At 34.4% G+C, this 19691-nt stretch overlaps 1 protein-coding gene across 1 annotated transcript in view; it reads left to right on the forward strand.

Annotated features, from left to right (window-relative positions):
• Positions 1-1226: 1226 nt before the first annotated feature.
• Positions 1227-19691, forward strand: part of STAM2 (signal transducing adaptor molecule 2) — a 40484-nt gene continuing 22019 nt past the window's right edge. The window contains exons 1-2 of the mRNA XM_074303448.1: positions 1227-1441; positions 15457-15541. Of these exons, the coding sequence (XP_074159549.1) occupies positions 1402-1441; positions 15457-15541 (125 nt within the window). The 5' untranslated portion in view covers positions 1227-1401. The remainder of the gene's footprint in view (positions 1442-15456; positions 15542-19691) is intronic.

Consider the following 19691-nt stretch of genomic DNA (forward strand, 5'->3'; position numbering starts at 1 on the left):
GTCCATGTCTATTCCAAAAGTCCCTTTACCTTTCTTTGTATCCCCAGCGCTTAAGCCTAGTGCCAGGCATAAATTAAATTTAAATAAAAGCATTAATCATTAATTCATTTGTCAGTTGTAGCTAACCGTCCCATTCCTGCTGCTCTAAGTGGAGGCAGCGCCAGCAAATGGACTTCAGGCAGCATCACCATCACAGTGGCTGCCCCTCGATGTCCAGCTTCCCAGATTCTACACTAGCCCTGCAAAATTCTGGCTGGAGCTCCTTTCTTTCTTGACTTCCACCGAAATCTCCCGTTTGCTGTCTGTCTCGGCTTCTCTCTCTAAACCCCAGTACAACCCGCATTCTTTCTCTCAAATTAGGGGCAGCCAGCGGAACCTCCCAGTGCAGGTGGCTCCAGCTCCGCCCCGTCCAGAGCTTGAAATATATCAGTCTCTCTTCCAGAGGGGAGAAACATCCAAGGACTACATTTCCCAGAAGTCCCCGCAGCTAGTCCTATAAGATGCATTTCTAGTCTGGAGAGGTTTGATCCAAAGCATTTGTAGCCATTAGGGTACAAACTAGCACTTTACTCTCGACCCTGCAATTAAGGTAGCATTTCTGCATTTCACTGGGGAGGAACTAGAAGCTTCAGAATATTGACGGATCACACAATTGATCAAATGTCAACATCACGATTTGAATCTGGATCTCAGTCCACTGCTCTTTCCACTACATTGATCATGCCGGGAGAATCAAGCCTGGCGGTCGAGTAGGGTCTAACCCCCATTTCCCGGGACCCCAGGGCCTATGAAGGAGGACGAGCGGTAATGAAATGCTGGGCTGGGCTATGTTGTTTCAACCGCCTAAGGACCGAAAATTCCCTGACAGGTTCCCGGAAGGGCGCAGGAACGACGTGGAAAGCCTAAGCACGAACGCCCCCTGCTGCCACCAATAGGCCTTTATGTCGGACTCTAGTCTACCTGACGCTCCGCTTCCAAGTTCCTGTCACAACTTCCGGTCCTCGAAGGTCCCCATTCCGGAAAGGGTCCTCGAGATCAGAAGGTGGTTAAGGCTAACGCCTGAAGGCCGCGTGACCCTGGAGTGAAGGTAGTCGTCTTCCCTTGAACCTGCTTACGGCGGAGGAAGCAAGGAAAGGACGCTGACAATCTGTCTGGGTTTAGGCAAAGGAAGGCATAACGCGGGTGGCTCAGGAGGAGGTTTTGGCCCCGTAAGATCAGGCACGAACTGGGGCAGCTTCATTTGCGGAAGTGCTGAGGCTTGGTCGGAGGACCGTCGAGGAAGCGGCGGCCGCTGGGTCGAGTAGGGGGGCAGGATTTGTTGCTGCCGCCGCCGCCACCACCACTACCGTCACCTCTGCCATTCTTATCGCGCCTCACCGAACCTGAGCTGGTCGCGGCAAGATGCCCTTGTTCACGCCCAATCCTTTTGAGCAGGATGTTGGTGAGTCACGGGGTCAGGCCCTGGGTTATGGGGGCTATTCTCCTGGAGACGGGGCCGGGGTGAGAAGGGGCGGCGGCGGCAGTGCCTGATGGGGTCTGGGAGTCTGGGGAAAGGACCCAGCGGCGGCGTCTCTTTGGGCACTGGCCCCTCTTCCATCCTGTTGCCGCTTCTTTGTGCCGGGGGACGCTGCCCCAAACCTTCCCTCTCTCCCGTCCCCCAGCGGGGCTCCTTGTCCCGTCGCGGAAGGACTCCGCAGGAAGCGATTGAAGCAGAGATGAGGGTATTGTTAACTCTCTCGGAGCCCATAATGGGGCGCTGCCCTTCCTTCCCCCCCCATCCCCCGAGCCCACCCTTCTCTAGCCCGTTCAGGCTCATGATGTAGCAGTTTGAGGCGTGCCCCGGAGGGGGCGTCTTGGCCTTCTCTGACAGGGTCTTCCTCCTGACGTAGAATGGAAGTTTCCCTGACTTTTCCCCCTGTTCTCGACGGTAGAACCGTAGTTCATCTGTCTGTCAACTCTCCTCATTATTGAACCACCCAAAGGAGGAGTGAGAGCTGCCCTCTGATCTCCGGGTACTGGAGAATGACAAAAGAAATGGTGTCGTTCAGGATAGGGGAGACTTTGATGCCTCGTTCAGGTCTTGAGACCTTAATCTCCCCAGTAGTAATAGAATACTGGGTTTTAATAGAATAATGTTATGTGGGGCTAGAGCTGGATTGTTTTAAAGTATTCATGGGACAGCCAAAAAAAAAAGTACTTCTCAGGAACCTCCAAAAGTGCATTTTTACACAAGACACGTCATCTCCCAGTTCTGGGCATTTCCACTGGTTATCCCCTGATGACAGGGATCCTCTCTTCATCTCTGTCCCTTGTCCTCCTTCAAGATCCTTCCATAAACTCTAATCTAATACAGTGACGCCTTTCCTGGGCCTCCTAAGGATCAGTGGCTTAAATATCTGTGTCATGTCTTGTTTGCATGTAGTCTGCTTGTCTCCCTTCTTCCCAGTTAGATTTTGAATTCTTATTTTTTTATTTTTTATTTTTTACTTTGTATCCCTGGCTCCTAGCACAGTGTCACAAAGTAGGAGCTTAATAAGTGCTGGTTGGCTTGTTGGCTAAAAACTTAAGATAAAGTTTGTGATAAGAAAGATGTCCCCTACCTGCCTGAGCCAAGTAGAATTTGGTAGTTATGTACTTGTTTTAGTCTGTGAGAGTTAAGCTTTTCTGTTTATTTTTCAGTTCTTTCAAGTTTCCTCAGTCATTGCAGCAACCCTGTGACATATAGGCTATTTACAAATGAGTAACACTGGTGTAGAGGTTGTGACTCACCCAGTGTCATCCAACTGGATGACTAGACTAGAACAGATCTTCTAACCCAAGTTAACACTATTAAGTCCCTTTTTTGTATGTAATGAAAGGACTGCCAGATTTAGTAAAAGAATCTCAAGTACTGGTTTTTGATACTTAGCACTTTGTTACTTTGGGCAGGTCATTCTTTTTGAGCCTCTGGGAAAGTTACATATTTCTGAACTTCAGTTTCTTCATCTGTGCAATGAGAGGTTGATCTCTTCCAGCTCTGATCAATGATATGATACTGTGGGCAAAGCACTGTCACAAGGCTTGTGACAATGGAGGTGGAAAAATAATATATTCCCCATCCTCAAGGAACTTTTCACGGGGAAGGATAAAGTTTGGCCGCCATTAGAATCTTTGAAGCTAAGTAGAATGATATATCAGAATTTACCTTGGTTCTACTCCTCTGTATAACTATAAACATGGTCTCTGGACCTTGTTTTCTCATCAGAAAAATTAAGGAATTGAATTAGGCCTTTTAAGATCTCTCTTGAGTAAAAGAATGTTATAAAACTGGAAAGGTAAGGGAGAATCAGATTTCAAGAAAAAGGACAATTGAGAAATACTACACAACCAGTAGGGTTTCTTGGTGATTTAGTAGATAATTATTTCCTTAGAATATTGGTGATATGTTTTCAGTTAACATATTGTAAAGAAGCTCTGGCAATGAAAGCACAGCCAGATAGTGATTGCTATAGGACTTAGTTTGAGGAAGTGGTATCTATTGAAAAGTTGATTGTTTCAGGCAACATTTACTAAGTAGATGTGCTAAATGCATAATCAAAAAAGAGTCTGCCTTCTAGGAACTTACAGCCCTGTGAGGGAAAATTGCACACACACACACACACACACACACACACACACATACACACACACACACACACACACACAAATGGAAAAGCAGGGGAGAGGAGAGAGAAAAGTATTCAACTCTGGGGATATATTGGAAAAGTCAGAGAAGTCCCACACTAGAGTAGGGAGGTGAGAAATGAGATGGTTTGAGCTGAGCTCCCTCCCTAAATGAAAGTCTGGAGTTCATGGTCCCACCTTTCCAAAAGAGAGGCTGAGAGTAGAGTACCAAGGCTAAAGCCCAGTTGTTTTACTTTAAAAAAGGGAAATTACTTATATTACTTGTTTCATATCTAAAGCTCTTTGAAAATGTTAAAATTACAAAGGTAAAGTAGTATTATTGGGGAATGGGGATGGGAGCATGAAGCTGCTTTCCATGGATGGCATCAGTCTTCTCAGTAAAACAGAAAATAGGCAGTGTTATTATAATAAGCTTAGAACCCTTTACTTCTGTATCTGGTGAGTGGGACATTTATTTGTTTTTGTTTGTTTTTTCCTCAATAGTATTTTATTTTTCCAAATACTCACATAGTTTTCAACGTTAATTTTTTGTAAGATTTTGTTCCAAATTTTTCTCAATTCCATTGTTACCTCTCCCTTCCCCAAGACAATAGGCAGTTAGATTAGATGTTTAATGATTTAAGTGCCTGAAGTTCTATATGTACTTAGTAGAAAAAGATTTGGTTTTGTGGCTATCTTTATCCCTATATCTTTATTAGTACTTAATTTTAATTTTATTTTAATTTAAAACAGAGCAAAGCAGTTGAATTTATCTGGCTTTAAAAATTTTTTTTTTCCCTAGAGTGCCCATTAGACTGTTTCAGAATATCTTTTTAAGTCAATTCTCTTTGATTCAGTCCCATAATCTTATTTTCTCCTTTGTTTTTTCATGGCCATGTGTAATACCTATATTAGCTACTATCATACAAATTGTTGCTTTTTTATTTAAAGTTTATTTTCAAATCTTCAGAAAATCTTCCCAGGTTAATAGATGATAATATATATTACATATATAATGTTACATTATATATGTAATATATATTATAATATGTAATATATATATATATATATACTATATTTTAATATATAATTATATATTACATATAGATGATATATATATATATATAATATATTATGTATAACTTTTGTTGTAATGTGTGCTTGTTTTTTTATCTAACAGTAAATGTTAAAGAAATCCCAATTTTACAAAGAAGCAATGTTAAAGTGCTTTGTAAATGTTAAAGCACTATAAAATGTCATTGTTCCAGATGCTATATTTTAAGGATTCTATGTTCCTTTAGAGGGGAAAAAAAAACAAACAACTTTTTCAGAATTAAAATTTTCTAGGAGTCCTTTTTTCCTTTTTTTTTTTTTTTTTTTTTTTTTTTTTAATTCTACCTCCTCAATACAACATATCTTATTTTCCCTTCCATTTGCTTTCATTGAGTTTTGTTTCTTTTTGCTCTCCCATTACCATTCCCTTTCTTTTCTTCATTCACTTCACTTAAATAAATTTGTTATTCCTTGCACAAATATCACCTACTGTTTTGAAACTTTTGATAATTACTTGTATATTTCTTCTTTCCTAAGGAATTTAGCTCTTTACCTGTTTGCACTTCAAAAATCTTCTGCCCAAATAATTGGAGGTTTTATAAACCTGATCAGAACATTTCAAAGGGAAAGGAGGTGCCAGATGTAGGATTTGTAAGATATAACTTTTGACCATTGCTCATATCTTTTTGTTGAGAAATATGTTGATGTTCTGGATGGTTCTTGTTTAATTTCAAGTGCCTAAAATGGTACTTTTATCAGGATGGTTTATAACTAGTATGTGCTGGAAATGAGAGCTTCATGTCTCCCTTTTATCAAAGAAACTAAACATATACAATCTTTCTCAGACACCCTAGAAACCAACATATTGATAACCCTCAAATTCTTTAATGGCTCCCTTGAGACATTTAATTCATCTTAATTGCTTAGAATGTCATGGAATACAAATAATACTTATTCTAGTTTTGAAGGTAAAGGTAAAAAATAATTTTTAAAAATGTGAAGTAGCTTTTCTTTAACATTAGAGTTTAAAACCAACAGAAAAAAAGTGCTTCTTCTGGTTTAGGTTTGGGATTAGCAAGACTGGTACTAAATAGTATGTTTTACCAATTAATAGAAGATCATACCATCCTCAGTTCTTAGATGGACGAAACCAGAACTTTCCTATTATGGCCAAATAAGTTGAGAAGCATCCTAGAAAGTAAAAATAAGACTTCGTTAAAGATGTAGTAATCATTATGCTTTTTATTGTATAATCCAGCAAACTGCATTACTTAGTGACTGTTATTCCTAATCTTTTTTGTAATGTTGACCTCAAAATATTACATGTATAAATGATATCATCTTTCCTTTTTGAGAGCTTTATAGCTTCAACCAGTTTTGGATTTTCATTCAGTTTGTTTTTTCCCCTACTTCCCTCAAAAGGTTTTGGTGTTTGTTTATAAAAAAATCACTTTTAGGTGTTTAGTAATTCCATTTGAATTTCTCTTTTTCCTGCTCTCAAATATTCACTATTGACTGGCCTGCTATACAGAAAGTCTTACTATCGTCCTGAGACAGTTTGGCATTAGTCACATAGGTTGCTTGTTCTTTAGCTTTCTTTTGCATGTAGTTTGACCTTGTCCATCTAGACTTTTCATAATCTTCTTTAGGGTACTTAGTAATCTTTTCTAGAGTATACTAACTTGATGTTTTGTGGAATGCTATTGCTATGTGCCTTAAAGGATAATTGGATTTTTATTTTAACAATAATTTTCTGAAAAAACTTACATAATTTGATTTTTCTTCACTTTTGCAGTGTGTCCTTTAGCTAGTTATGCTGAAAGGGCCATTAAAGTAGCTCTTAAATTTCATGTACTCTGAAATAGTCCATTGTAGCATCTAAGTGACCATGAGGTTGGGTACCATTCAGGTCTTTATAGAAATGGTAAAAGAGAATCTGTTAGAAAGTGATGAAATATATTTTATAACATAAAATTGAAAGAAGTTCTTGCTAGAAAAAGTCTGTCAGGTGATTTAAAATTCTCTAATATGGTTTTTGAGGAACTATTCTTAATATGGCAGTTTGAGTTTAACTTTTAAATATGTTTTTTTAAAAAAGAAAACTTTACAAAAGTCTTTAAAAAGTTTATAGCACTAAAGCTTTGAGTAATTGTTTTGTTTGAAACAATTCACTTTGCTCATATACCTACAAGATGAGAAACACTGAACTGGGTAACATTTTTTATTCTTAATTGCATTTTAATTGTTTCTATCTGGCTTAAAGAAGGATTTGGTCATTTACAATATTTTGATTTCTTACAAGTACTATAAAAATCCATTTTTTTTTTTGGTATGGCAGTGGCCATATTAGGAGTGTTTAAATTATATTGAATAAAATTGTCTTTAAAATAGATATTTAACCTGAGGTTAAAGTAGTTGATAGTCACGGATAAAAGGGAAGCCTTTATTATCCCTAAAAAATGTTACCTACTTGGAAGTGGTCATCCACTGTTGCTAGGCAACACAAAAGTTTTATCTTGCTCAGCAAATAAAACCTACTTGCTCTTTGCTCACATTGCTTTTGAATGGCTTCATGGCAGAAGCTACTTGTGTGTGGTGATATCCAGGTGGTCTAACCATTATTATATTGATTATTTCAATTTTCTTCCTGATTCCTTGTTCTTACTATAGTTTTTTGTTTTTATATCTGGAAGTTTAGAAGAGGGGAATTTTTCCCACTCTACCCTATATTAAATTCTTCCTCATAGCAGAAATAAATATGCAAAATTACTTAAAACAATGACAGCATCTAACAATGTATAAATGATGAGGAGGGAGGTAAATTTATTATGTTTTTGAAATCATTGTTTTTTTTTTTTTCAGTTATTCAGATTCTCTCTTCCTTTTAAGTATTCTTTCATTTACATTATTGTAGTCATATGTGTTCTTTTCATTCATCTTATTGCTTATTTCGCTCTGTATCTCTTCAGAGAAATCCTACCATGTGCTTCCGAATATTTCATACTTGTAATTTATGTTTACACAACAATACTCCTTTGAATTTTCATATTGTAGTTTTTTCTCAGACACTCCACAGTCATTAGGCATCCACTATATTTCCAGTTTTTTGCTATCACAGTAAGTGCTGCTGTGAATGTTTTGCTCTTCGATCTTATAGTTCTCTCTTATGACTTTCCTGAGCATGTGTGCTCAGTAATAGGATTGATCAAAAGTGGTGTTAGTGATTTAGGCACTTTTCTTGAATAATTCCAATTGACTGTCCAGAATAGTTGAAACAATTTACAACTCCTTAAGAATAGAGTATACTTTTGCACATTGTGTGAGTACTTTCCAAACTTTTTTTTTTTTTTAAGCTGGAAAGTGGGGGTGGGGAGGTTAGGAAGTAAAGGCATTAAGGATTCTCTGGGGGAATCTGTCAGCCATGATTTGAATTCAGGTCATCCTGAGATGAAAGCCCTTGTATTTACTACTTCATGATGCTTCTCATGATAACAGTAAATGGCATGACAAAAAATAAGATTTTTTTTCTTGTTACCAGTTTTGATTATACAGAGTAATCTTCAGGAATAATGTTTATTATACTATATACAAATACTGGGGTTCTTATTTATAAGATTGTTTATTATTTTTAATAGCCCTAGGCTGCTCTGGTTTTTGAGATTTTGCATCTTTAAAAAAAAAAATTCTGTTTTCTTTCCTTCAGCTTTCACTTCCAAATCTCTTCCCCACCCTATCTCTGAACACTTCATTTAGCATATTGTATAAAATAAGAGCAAATAGGACTAAGAGGTTACTTACAGGCAAAGTAAATAACTTTGGAAAGCTCTTGATTGTTAATCTGTCTGCTTCCAACCTTAGAGATCAGCTAGTCTTGGGGTTCTTAGCAGGGTCTATATATTTTGGTAACTGCATTTTAATGTTATGGTTTCCTTTGTAATTTTATGTATTTTATTCTATGCATATAAAAACATTCTTCTGAGAAGGGATTCATAAAGCTTCACTAGACTTCTGAAGGGACCTATGACAAAAAAATGTTGAAAACCCCAAGATTACCTCAACTTTATTTTGTAGAAGAGGAATGTGAAATTAAGAGGTTACAGATTTCACTAAATTCAATCATTAAGTAGAAGAGCTAGAATTTCAATTTGTCCTTTGCACCCCATTATGTTTCAGTTTTCAGTATTGAGACTTAAGTCAATCATTTTCTTCAAAAATAGGCATTCTTGTTGTTTAATAGAATTTTAATAATTTTACAATTCACATTTATATATTAAAATGCTGATATATTGCAACTTTAGAAAGTACTTACTTTATACTTGTTAAAACAGTAGTTTATTCTTAAATTTTTCCCCATAGTAAACTAATTTGAAACTGTTAGAAAGCTGACTGAATTGCAAATTTTACTTTATAGGTTATACTTGAAACTGAAGCAGGTATCTAATTATTTATTGGAAAAGGGAAAGTGGCTTGTTGATAGATTATTTTGAAATATTTCTAATTTATCAGATTAGTTGAGGCATTAAATATTTTAAATACTTAATGTAATAAAGACATAGCAGTGTTTTAGATGTAAACCTTGAATAATTAATATTTTTTTTTAAACATACTCTATATTTTCCATTTTTAAACTTTTATAATTACATTAACTTTTAAATAAAAATTAGACTTTCCATCAGGTCAGTATGGCAAACTTAAAATATTTTGTTATATAACTTAACTCTGTTTCTTACCTTTTGTTGTATTCTCATAATCTTTCCTATATTTTTACTTCCCAAATGATTTCTCACTTTACAATGAATTTGTCAGAAGGAAGAAATAATTCTTTTTATATGTGTGGCAGAAGTTCCTCATTGCTACTTGATGAAATAGCTTTTACAAACAGTTCTCCAAATATTAGAATTTCAGGCATGGAAAGAATGTCTGAGATGTCATAGAGTTATAGGACTTTGGAACTAAAAATGAGATCATATGTAATCTTACCAGCATGATACAGTAGAAAGAATGCTGCATTTGGAATTGAGTCATAGGTTAAAATCCCAATTTTGTCACTAATTACGTCCACTTCTGTGAATCTCAGTCGTGTCATCTACACAAAGAGTTGGATTTGATGGACGACTTGAGGTTCTTTCTGGCCCCAAATCTATTATCTTCATGAAGTCAAAGTGAACTAGTAGTCTTCTTAACATCATTAACAGCATTTGAAGATTCCTAGCTATAGGGAACTTGTTGCCTCAGGAAGCAGCCCACAGAAAGTTTTTCTTCATATTTATATGGATAGCCTGTTAGCATATTTCATAGTTTTTTCCACAGAACCAAATAGAAATCTAATCTTTCTTCAGTATATTTATAAACAGAAATCATGTTCTTCCTAAGTCTTTTCACTCTACTAAAAAGTCTAATCTCCTTGAACTGATCTGGCCAGTTTCAAATTACTTATCATTTCATGTTTCTGGGCAGCTTATTGAAATATTTTATTTATTTATTTATTTTTACTATTTTTAAAAAATTGAATTAAATACTAAATAAGAAAAAAAAAATAGAAAAAGAAAGACAGAAAAGGGAAAAAAAAAAAAAAAAGCATTGTCATGTGCCTGATTTAAAATATTTAACAATAAATTTCCATTTCAAGAAAGCATATAATAATAGCAGAGGTTATATTCATGACCATCTGTTTTTTCTTTACTTCCTTATAAGTTATTTTGTCTTCTGCTGTGCACTATCACTACCAAACAAACTATAATTAAGCACAAATATATTTACATATACATATATAATCTATATATATATGTATATTCATACTCATCCACAGACCCACACATCTGTATTACGTGTAGATTACTTATTTTTATTATTTATTTATTAATTATATAATTAGTGCCTAGGGAAAGGTGCTAGGGATTTTTGACCTCAGTTATTCTAGATAGTTTGTTATCATTTAGTCATGTCTGATTCTTCTTGACCTCATTGGATCCCTTTTGTCTTTCGTTATCTCTGGAAATCTGTTCAGGCTCATGTTCATTGCTTCTATGACATTGTCCCTCTCATTTTCTTGCTATTTTCTTTTTCTTTTGCCTTCAGTTTTTCCTAACATGGAGGTTTTGTTTTGTTTTTTTCCCCATTGTGTCCCGTCTTTTCATTATGTGGCCAAAGTACTTAGTTAGTATTTGATCTTTCAGTGAATCATCTGAATTGGGGGTTTCAACCTCAGTCATTCTGGAAGGTATCTTTCTGTAGTAGCCTCAATCAAATTAAACTTTTTGGTTGCCATATCAGACTGCTGACTCACAGTAATGGTGCAGTAAACTAGAATCCTTAGGCCAAACACAAATTATTGTCTTAGCCACATGTCCCTTGTCCTGTATTTAAAATTAAGTCCCCTTCATTTTATTAGATTCAGTCTTTCTGGTCTTATTAGAAACTTAATGAATTCTGGTTCTTTCAATTATGTACTAAGAATCCTCCTATCTTTGTGCATTTTGCAAACTTGATAAGTATGCCAACTTTAGTCTGGTTAATAATAAAAATATTGTTCAAACACAGAAACAAGAACAGAAGCCCATAGCATTAGGTTGGGATCTTAAAGATTTATGTTGAATGAATTGTTCATTACTCTTCGGGTTTGGTCACTTAATTAATTCTAAAGTCTTACAATTATTATTTTGCTTATAAATCTCTATCTTTTCCTTTGCAGCAGATTTAGTCAAACTAGATATATGGTATGTTATTGTTCTGCCAGCCTAATGGATTTTTTTTTTAATGAAATAAAATTGGAATGATATGATTTGTTTTCTTTGTGCGTGTTTATTTTATACATTTTTACTTTGACACAACAGATGCTTCTCAACAGAAACAAACTGCCTCCCAAATTTAATCCCTAAAAACAGTTAAGTAAATCTACCTAATAATATGGTTAGGGCAGATAGTACACATTGCTTTTGTGGTTTACCAATTATTAACAAAAAGGAAATATGTTTTAAATTGTAAACATTGTCTGTTGTATTTGACCTGAGTTTTTATTTATATAACTTGTTTATGCTGGTCTAAATTTTATAACTATAGCAAAATATTACTGACGGTACTCAATTTTAATGAGAAAATGAAAGAACAGTGGTTGTAGACTATATTTGGCATAAATGTTTGACTCTTTACAAACAATGGAATCATAGTCCTCCCTTCCTCTACACCCACTCCTCAACCCAAAACTGAAATCTGAAGGCTTTTGAGCTGAACAGTTAACTGTGCATTTGGAAGTATTTTAAACTTAGGTGGGTATGTGAATATGAAAATTATTCTTTTCTATCATGTCACAATACCTGGTATTAGGACCTCTATTCTCTCTCTCTCTCTCTCTCTCTCTCTCTCTCTCTCTCTCTCTCTCTCTCTCTCTCTCTCTCTCTCTCTCTCTCTCTCTCTATATATATATATATATAAATAAAATCTTTATCCTGTCTTAATATTTATAGGAAGACCGTGCATCAGTATAACACATCCAGGCCTGAGGTGTACTTTGTTTTGCCACAGTTTTGTAGGTCAGCAAAATGTTTGAGTTGTTCATCCCCAGAATATAGTTTAGCTGGGGTTGTTGAGTTAAGTGCTTTGATTTTTCCTCAATTAACTTAATTATAAATTCTTTGTGAACCAATTTTGTTATTTATTTCTAAGAAACATCATTCTTCTTTGGCAGAGAAAAAATATCAAATATGAGTTGAACTGTTAAACCTTTTCTCCATCATTGGCTATTGCTATCCTATCTACTCCACTAGCACTTTCTCTTCTTCAATCTTCCATTTAACAAAAACTAAAAATATTCTTTTTGTTGCTTTTAATATTCCTTTCATTTCTCAATTAATTCTGAGCTCCAGTATACCTAATATTGTTAAAAAAATTGTAACTTTTGTGTTCATGATGTTATCTGCTTATTAATTCTATGTTTTGTACATATTTTTTTACAGATCTGAACTGGTTCTTAAAGAGTTTCCTATTTGGTTTGTCCATAAGAGTATTTTTGTATTCAGGGAGTCCCAAAAATTCTTAGTTCAGTTAAAGCTTAAAACTTCATTAAGACTTTTTGAGACACTGTATTGCATGAATAAAACCTAGCTAATTTGAATCTTCATTGAACCAGATTTTGGTTTGCTAGTTCAACCCTTAAGGGAAAAAACAAAACGTACAAAGTTAAATGAAAGAAAATAAGATTTTTTGAGAAATTTATTTTAAAATAAATGTTCTTGAGAATCATTACCTCTAGTTTTAGTCAGAAAGAACTACGTTTATACTAATTTTCTTCTAATATTTCTCCTTTCTACATATGTAATATTGTACAGTGATATAATCATTTATTCAATCATGCATTTTCTATGTTATAGATTTCGAATTTGAGGAAAACTTGGATATCATAGCCTCCAATGTCCTCATTCTAAATCTTAGTAAGCCAAGCACATGGAAGAGACTGGATTTGAACCCAAGTCTTCATTCTAAAATCAAGGATAATGACACATTGTAAGATCTTTGGGTATATAAGAATGGATTATGTTCAGGAGGCTGCTGCCAGCAGGTTACGCTAAGATTTTTTTAAAAGTTTGAAGCAGCAAATAAGAGTCCTTTTCATTTTTAAACATGTTAGAAAAATTAGGCAAATTGAGTACTCCATTCCCTGAGCCTTCTAGTTAGTTCAATCTGTATAGTTCTAATTTCAGAATTCCATTATTGAATCATGATATCTTTGAGCCATAAGACATATTAAATATATAACATAAATAAATGTAATTAAAATTAATAAACAGACATAATAATTTTGTGATTTTTTTTTTTTTTTTTTTACAAAAAGGATTATTAAGTATAAAAGCCTAGCTGTGTGTATTTGTATATATATAGATATACACATGATATAATAGAATGCATTTTAAGATCTGTGGTTTCATTGGTCTAGGTACTTCTGTCACTATCACAGATTGCAACATCCTAGCAGGTTTGACCATCCTGTGGTCAAAAAGTCATCCTTTGATGAACAGTTAAATTTTTCATAACTTAGGTTAGTTAGCCTTTAGATAATAGATATATATTCAGATAATTTTTTTAAAAGGCAACAACAAACTTAACCACTAAGAAAATCAAGTAATTGAATCACTTTATAAAAACTCTTACCAAAATAAATAATCTTTTTAGTCATGGTGAAACATTAGTGACATAATATTCAAAGATTAAGAGCAATAACATTTATAGTATTTTAAGCAGTTTTAGTTGAGATAGAATTTTAAAATTAGTTTTTGTTAATTTTTAAAGCTAGAGTTTGTTATCCTAGAAAGAGGAAGAAATTTTATTTGGAACCATGTTAGAACAACTCCAGACTTCATTGTGAGTTATGATGTAAGATAATTTGTTTCAAAGACTGTTAAAAATTCATTTTGAAATCCAATCAGAGAAAGATATAGAAAATACCTAACATGGTCAGTCTGTTCTCAGAATTACAGTTGATAGAATATATTTTTATCAGTGTTTTAACAGATGGGCTCAGATTCTTATTAAATCTTTACTTAAAAATATAATGGGCTTTGGAGGGAGCTTTTTTGTGCCTCATGGATATTGACAAATATGAGTTGAACAATTCAATCTTTTCTCCATCATTGGCTATTGCTATCCTATCTACTAAACTCTACTACTAACTCTACTATTCTACTACTACTAACTCTAATTATAATATTTAAATTTTCTCTTGAGTTTAAAATAGGCAATCAGCTGCTCAGTTCACCAACACATGGGCTTTCCTTTCGGTAGGCCTTTGTAAAGTCTTCAAATTTTATAGAATCAATTTAGAGTTTTTTGAGTAGTTATTCTGATGTTTGTAGATAGTCAAACATTTATTCCAGATATAGTGTGCAAATCTATATTCTTTAGTTTTTTCCCCCAAAATTATGAATTATGAGTAACATTTGCTGTAATAGAAATTCACTTGTATTATCCCTTTAGGCTAATGGCATTCAATAAATTATGGTATTATTCAGTACACACAACATACATTATTTACCTAGAAGCTTCAAAGGTATCATTCTATGATATTATCAAAACAGCTGAATGTAGTCTTTAAACAAAGTAAACTGTATATATAGAATCCTTAAAACTTTTCAAAGATAGTCTTTAAATCAGATTAACACTTAGGGATCTGGTGTATTTTTCTTATTCCATATTCACTTAGAGTATCATAGTTTTTAGTGATGAAGGGTAGCTATAAATTGTTACTTGTTTTTTACAAATAGACTGCTTTTTTTTCTCATCTCCTACCACATATTGTAATTATCTTCATTTTGCTTTATTTGACACAAAAATTAGTGCTTCTGATATAATTTTTGTATTCATCATGTATTAGTACTTAGAAAAAGTAGTGTGTTTTTTGTGACGTTGAAATTTTGTGAAAACTGTGGTAGTAATACTATATCCTTTCATAATTCAGAATCTTGGTTATTTTCTCCCCTTCCCCCCTCCCCCCTTACTAGTGTTTGGTAGGAAGTGTTTGATAGGATTGTGTGTATTGTGTTACATATATAGTTTCAATTTATTCAGATTAACAGTATTGTACTTTATCTTTCTGTATTTCTACTAGTGTTTTGACATTTAAAATTAGGATGAATAGAAATTACTCAATATTAATGGAATTTCTCAATACTGTTTTTGTCTTTAAATGAGTGAGAAATAGGCCTTTTCTTAAACTGTTGCTGCTTTATATATACTTTGGTGTTTTGTAAAGTGTTTGCTCTTTTCTTGCAGAAAAGGCTACAAATGAATATAACACCAGTGAAGACTGGGGACTTATTATGGATATATGTGATAAAGTTGGGAGTACTCCTAATGGGTAAGATGATTGGTCATAATTGGGTATGTCTGAATCTTTTCCTTCTGATGTCTAGTATATCTCTCGCAACCTGTTACAAATAAATGTAAGAAAAAGAGAGCTTACTGGAGGCTGGGAAATGAGGGACAGCAGAGACAAAAGTAAAGTGCTGACAGGGATGAGGTGCTTTGTTTGGAGTTTAGAGCACGTGGGAAAAAGCTGAGTCTGCAGGTTTATTCCTTTAGCTCTGCTTTTGAAGGGTGAAGGAAACTTGGAGTCAATTAAGAATTCATTATCTAAATATGGAACAATTTTAAAAGATATCTCATTATTTGGGGAATGTCTACTTAAGCTAGGCATTGCTGTTAGCCTTCCACCAGATTATAGCAAATAAATTTTACACATGGTGTCACTGACCAGTCACTGAGTGAATCATACTCACTACTTGAATAAAGTTTTTGTTATACATGATTTTCTATCTCAAAATCAACTGTTCTGGGAGAGAGAAAAAACAACCACCAGATAATGTTTTCATCTTAAATTCCTTATGTTTCTCTGTTTTGACTAGATCTCATCATCTACCCACAAGTGTTCTGCTTCCTTGATCAAAAACTGACAGTTCTTTCTGACTAAAACTTCCTCTTCCTATGCCTCAGCCCTCCTTTTTTTTTTTTTTCTTCTTTCAGTTTTAGAAAGAAATTTAGAAAGAAAGGACATTTAATAGGGAGAGAGCTGGAAAGAAGATATAATTTCTTCTAGGAGACTTTGTGAGGTTTCATTACATACAGTTCAAACAAAGACTTATGGACATTTGCCTTGTGAGCAAGAAGAGTGATTTGAGATCTATGTCAACACATAAATCAATTTTCTGTGGGTGGACCCAAAATAAGCACTGGGTAAGATCAAAATATTCCTTATAACCCTCTGGCTTTCTTTGGAGTATCTTTGAAGTCAGCCTGATCTCTGTAGTCAGCTTTGGGTTTAAAAATTTTTCTAGGTATTTAAAGGTATTTAGTAACTAAGAAATAAATTTTTTTTCAAAATTGGGCTTAAATTCCAATAGTCTTATACTAGTGAAAACAATTTCAAAAGTAAAAACTTATGATTTCAAAGAGAGTTCATTAAAATAATCTGACTTTCTTCCTCCTTACTATATTTCTTTTTTAGAGCTGATAGAATTCCTGAGAGTAGGAATAGTGACTGGACTAATGACAATGTTTTCATAGTCTGAGTCTCAGGGATTGTGAGTTAAAGGACTTAAACTTAAGAAACAAGTACCTTATGGCCATAAGCATGTTTCCTTTAGCGTCATAAAAGATGAAGAGTTAAGCAGTCATAATTTCATATGCCTTTTAAGGAGACAAACCTCATTGGACAGACTATAGGTAAATGAAAGTTACATATTAAGTTACATTTAGAAGGTTCACCAAGGACTGTGAGGGGAGATTTGCATATCACCAAAGTAAACCAAGAAACCTAGGGTTGGGGAGATCTTCCCTTACCCAACTAGGAGAATAAATAAATTATTTTGGGGAGTTCATACTTTCCTTTGGCTTCAATCTGAGGAATGTTAAATAGTTAACATTTTTCAGAAATAGTTTTGGTCAGGTGAGAGCACACCTTCTTTACCCTTTTCATGACTGTGTTATCCTGCTCTCATTTCATTTTCCCCTTTCTTTCCCAGTCTCTTCCAGTTCAACTTCACATTTTCTTCTACTCTCAAATCCTTCATTGCTGTATTCTTTTGCCATTTATTACTATCTAAACCTTTTCCCTAGATTAATCCTCTCCCTACTCCTTCCACTTTTACTTTTATGAACTTGTTGTTGAATGGAGCTAGAGGTAGTCATACAACTTTTCTTACTAAATCTACCATACATTATTTAACTTCAACAGGGCCCTTCCTGCAGCAAGACAATCCTTTTATTCAAACCTAATTAACCCTACTCTCATTTCCCATGGTAGTATTCCTTAACTTTATTTTTTTCACCTCTAGTTTCCTATTTCTTATTCTTTCCTGCTCTCTCAGGTATGGTCTTTGCCTTTTTACTGAGAAAATTGAAGCTAATAACACTGAATTTCTTCCTTTTAATTAATCTCAAAATCTCTTGATATTATGCCCACTCTCTCCTCTCCTCTAGTCTCTGATAAGGAAGTGTCTATTTTCCATCTTCATGAACCATTAATGTCATCTTCTCCCCTCTTGTCTCTAGCAGATTGCCCCTCAGTCATTTCAATTCTTTCTTTGATCTTGGAATTCCTATTGTCTTTCTCATCTTTAGCTTTTCTCAGTCAGCTGGTTTCTTCCCTATACTCATTTCCCCTATCCTTAAAAAAACTTTATTATATCCTGCTTTCTCCTCCAATAAGATACCGTGCCTTTCTCAGTCATACTCCCAAGAAAAAACTGCTTGTACTCATTTCTTTTCCTCTTGTTCTCCAGCTTCCTGCAGTTTGACTCCTGATAACTCAATTGCAACTGTTTTTACCAAAGTTCTCATGATCCTAGGTAGCATTTCTACATTCTTTTCTCAATCTTCATCTTTCTTAATTTTTCTACTGCATGCTACGCTGTTAGTCATCTCTCTCTCTTCCGAGATTTTTATTTATTTTTTTGACATTGCCTTTTCCTTTTTTATTTAATTTTTTGTCTCATGAATCATTTTGTATCTCCTAAACATGGGTGTTCCCCAAGACTCAATCTTGGGTGCTTTCTTCTCTTTTTTTTTTTCTTTTGGTAAACTCATCAACATGTGTGAATTTAATTCATCACCTCTATGTAGGTGACTTTACAAGTGTATATTCAGCTTTAGTCTCTTTCTTGAGTTCTAGTCCCATGACACCAATTACATAACCTATTGGACATTTCAACCTGTATACTCTGGTGACTTCACAAATGTATCATATTCAAAACAGAACTTATTATCTTTTCCTCCCCTCTTGATCTTTCAGATGTCTCTGTTTCTAGAGGACATCATCAGGCTTCTAAGACCCAGTTTTCAAATCCTGGCATTCCTTTTAATTTTTTACTTTTAGCCCATATATCCAATAAATTCCTGACTCTAGCTGTTTCTGTCTTTATAACATCTCTCATATCTGACCCTTTGCTCATATAGCTACCATCTTAAATCAGGTACTTATCAGCTTTTGCCTAAAATATTGCAGTGGCCTCCTACTTGGACTTTCTAATTCCAATCTCTCCATTTTTAAGTCTAATCTTAGTCTCTCCATTTTAGTCTAGTCTGCCAAAGTGATTTTTCTTAAGTGTAAGACAGAATGTGTTATTCCCTAATCAGTAGTTTTGCTGATTAGGAATTTTAGGGCCTTTGCACTCTGATCTCAATCCATCTTTCCAACTCATTATATATTACTCTCTTTCCAGTACTCTGTAGTTCAGCCAAATTGATATGCCTCACATGTGGCACTTTATCTCTTGTCCTTGATCCTTATACTTCCCAGCCTCCATGCCATTAATGAGATTTCTCTTAACCTCTGTTTTATATAGAATTCTTCTTATCCTTCAAATCTACCTTCTATCAGAATGTTTCCCTATTCCTCCAATTGGTTGCACAGTGAATAGAGTCCTGGGTCTGGGGTTAAGAAGACCCGAGTTCAAATTTGGGCTCTGCCACTTAATAGCTCTGTGACCCTGGGCAAATCACTTAACCTTTGCCTCAGTTTCCTTATCTGTAAAATGGGCATCATAATAGCACTTACATCCCTGGGTTGTTATTAGGCTCAAATGAGCTAATAATAATAAAATTATTATTTATAATTCAATAATTATAAAGTACTTAGTACAGTTTCTGCCACATAGTAAGTGTTACATAAATATTAGCTGTTTGTGTTACATAGATTGTACTTATATATATTATATATACATATTACATATAACATGTAGAATAGATTGTAAACTCCTTGAGAGAAAATAGTGTCAAGTATGTAGTAAGAACCAAATAAATGCCTGGTGATTAATTTTTTGTCTAGCTTTATCAAAGATGATGGATCTTCAGCATAGGGATGGGTACCCTGGATCATGCTTAAAATTATAAGTATTAATAGCCAGACTTTTTTCAGTATTACTGACATAAGAAAGATTAAGTAAATTAACATACAAGGTGCTTCATTTAATTATTCATTTCACATAAACTAGTAATTAACTAAAATTGTT

The sequence above is a fragment of the Sminthopsis crassicaudata genome, chromosome 3 (assembly GCF_048593235.1).
Source record: "Sminthopsis crassicaudata isolate SCR6 chromosome 3, ASM4859323v1, whole genome shotgun sequence".
Classification (NCBI taxonomy): Eukaryota; Metazoa; Chordata; class Mammalia; order Dasyuromorphia; family Dasyuridae; genus Sminthopsis; species Sminthopsis crassicaudata.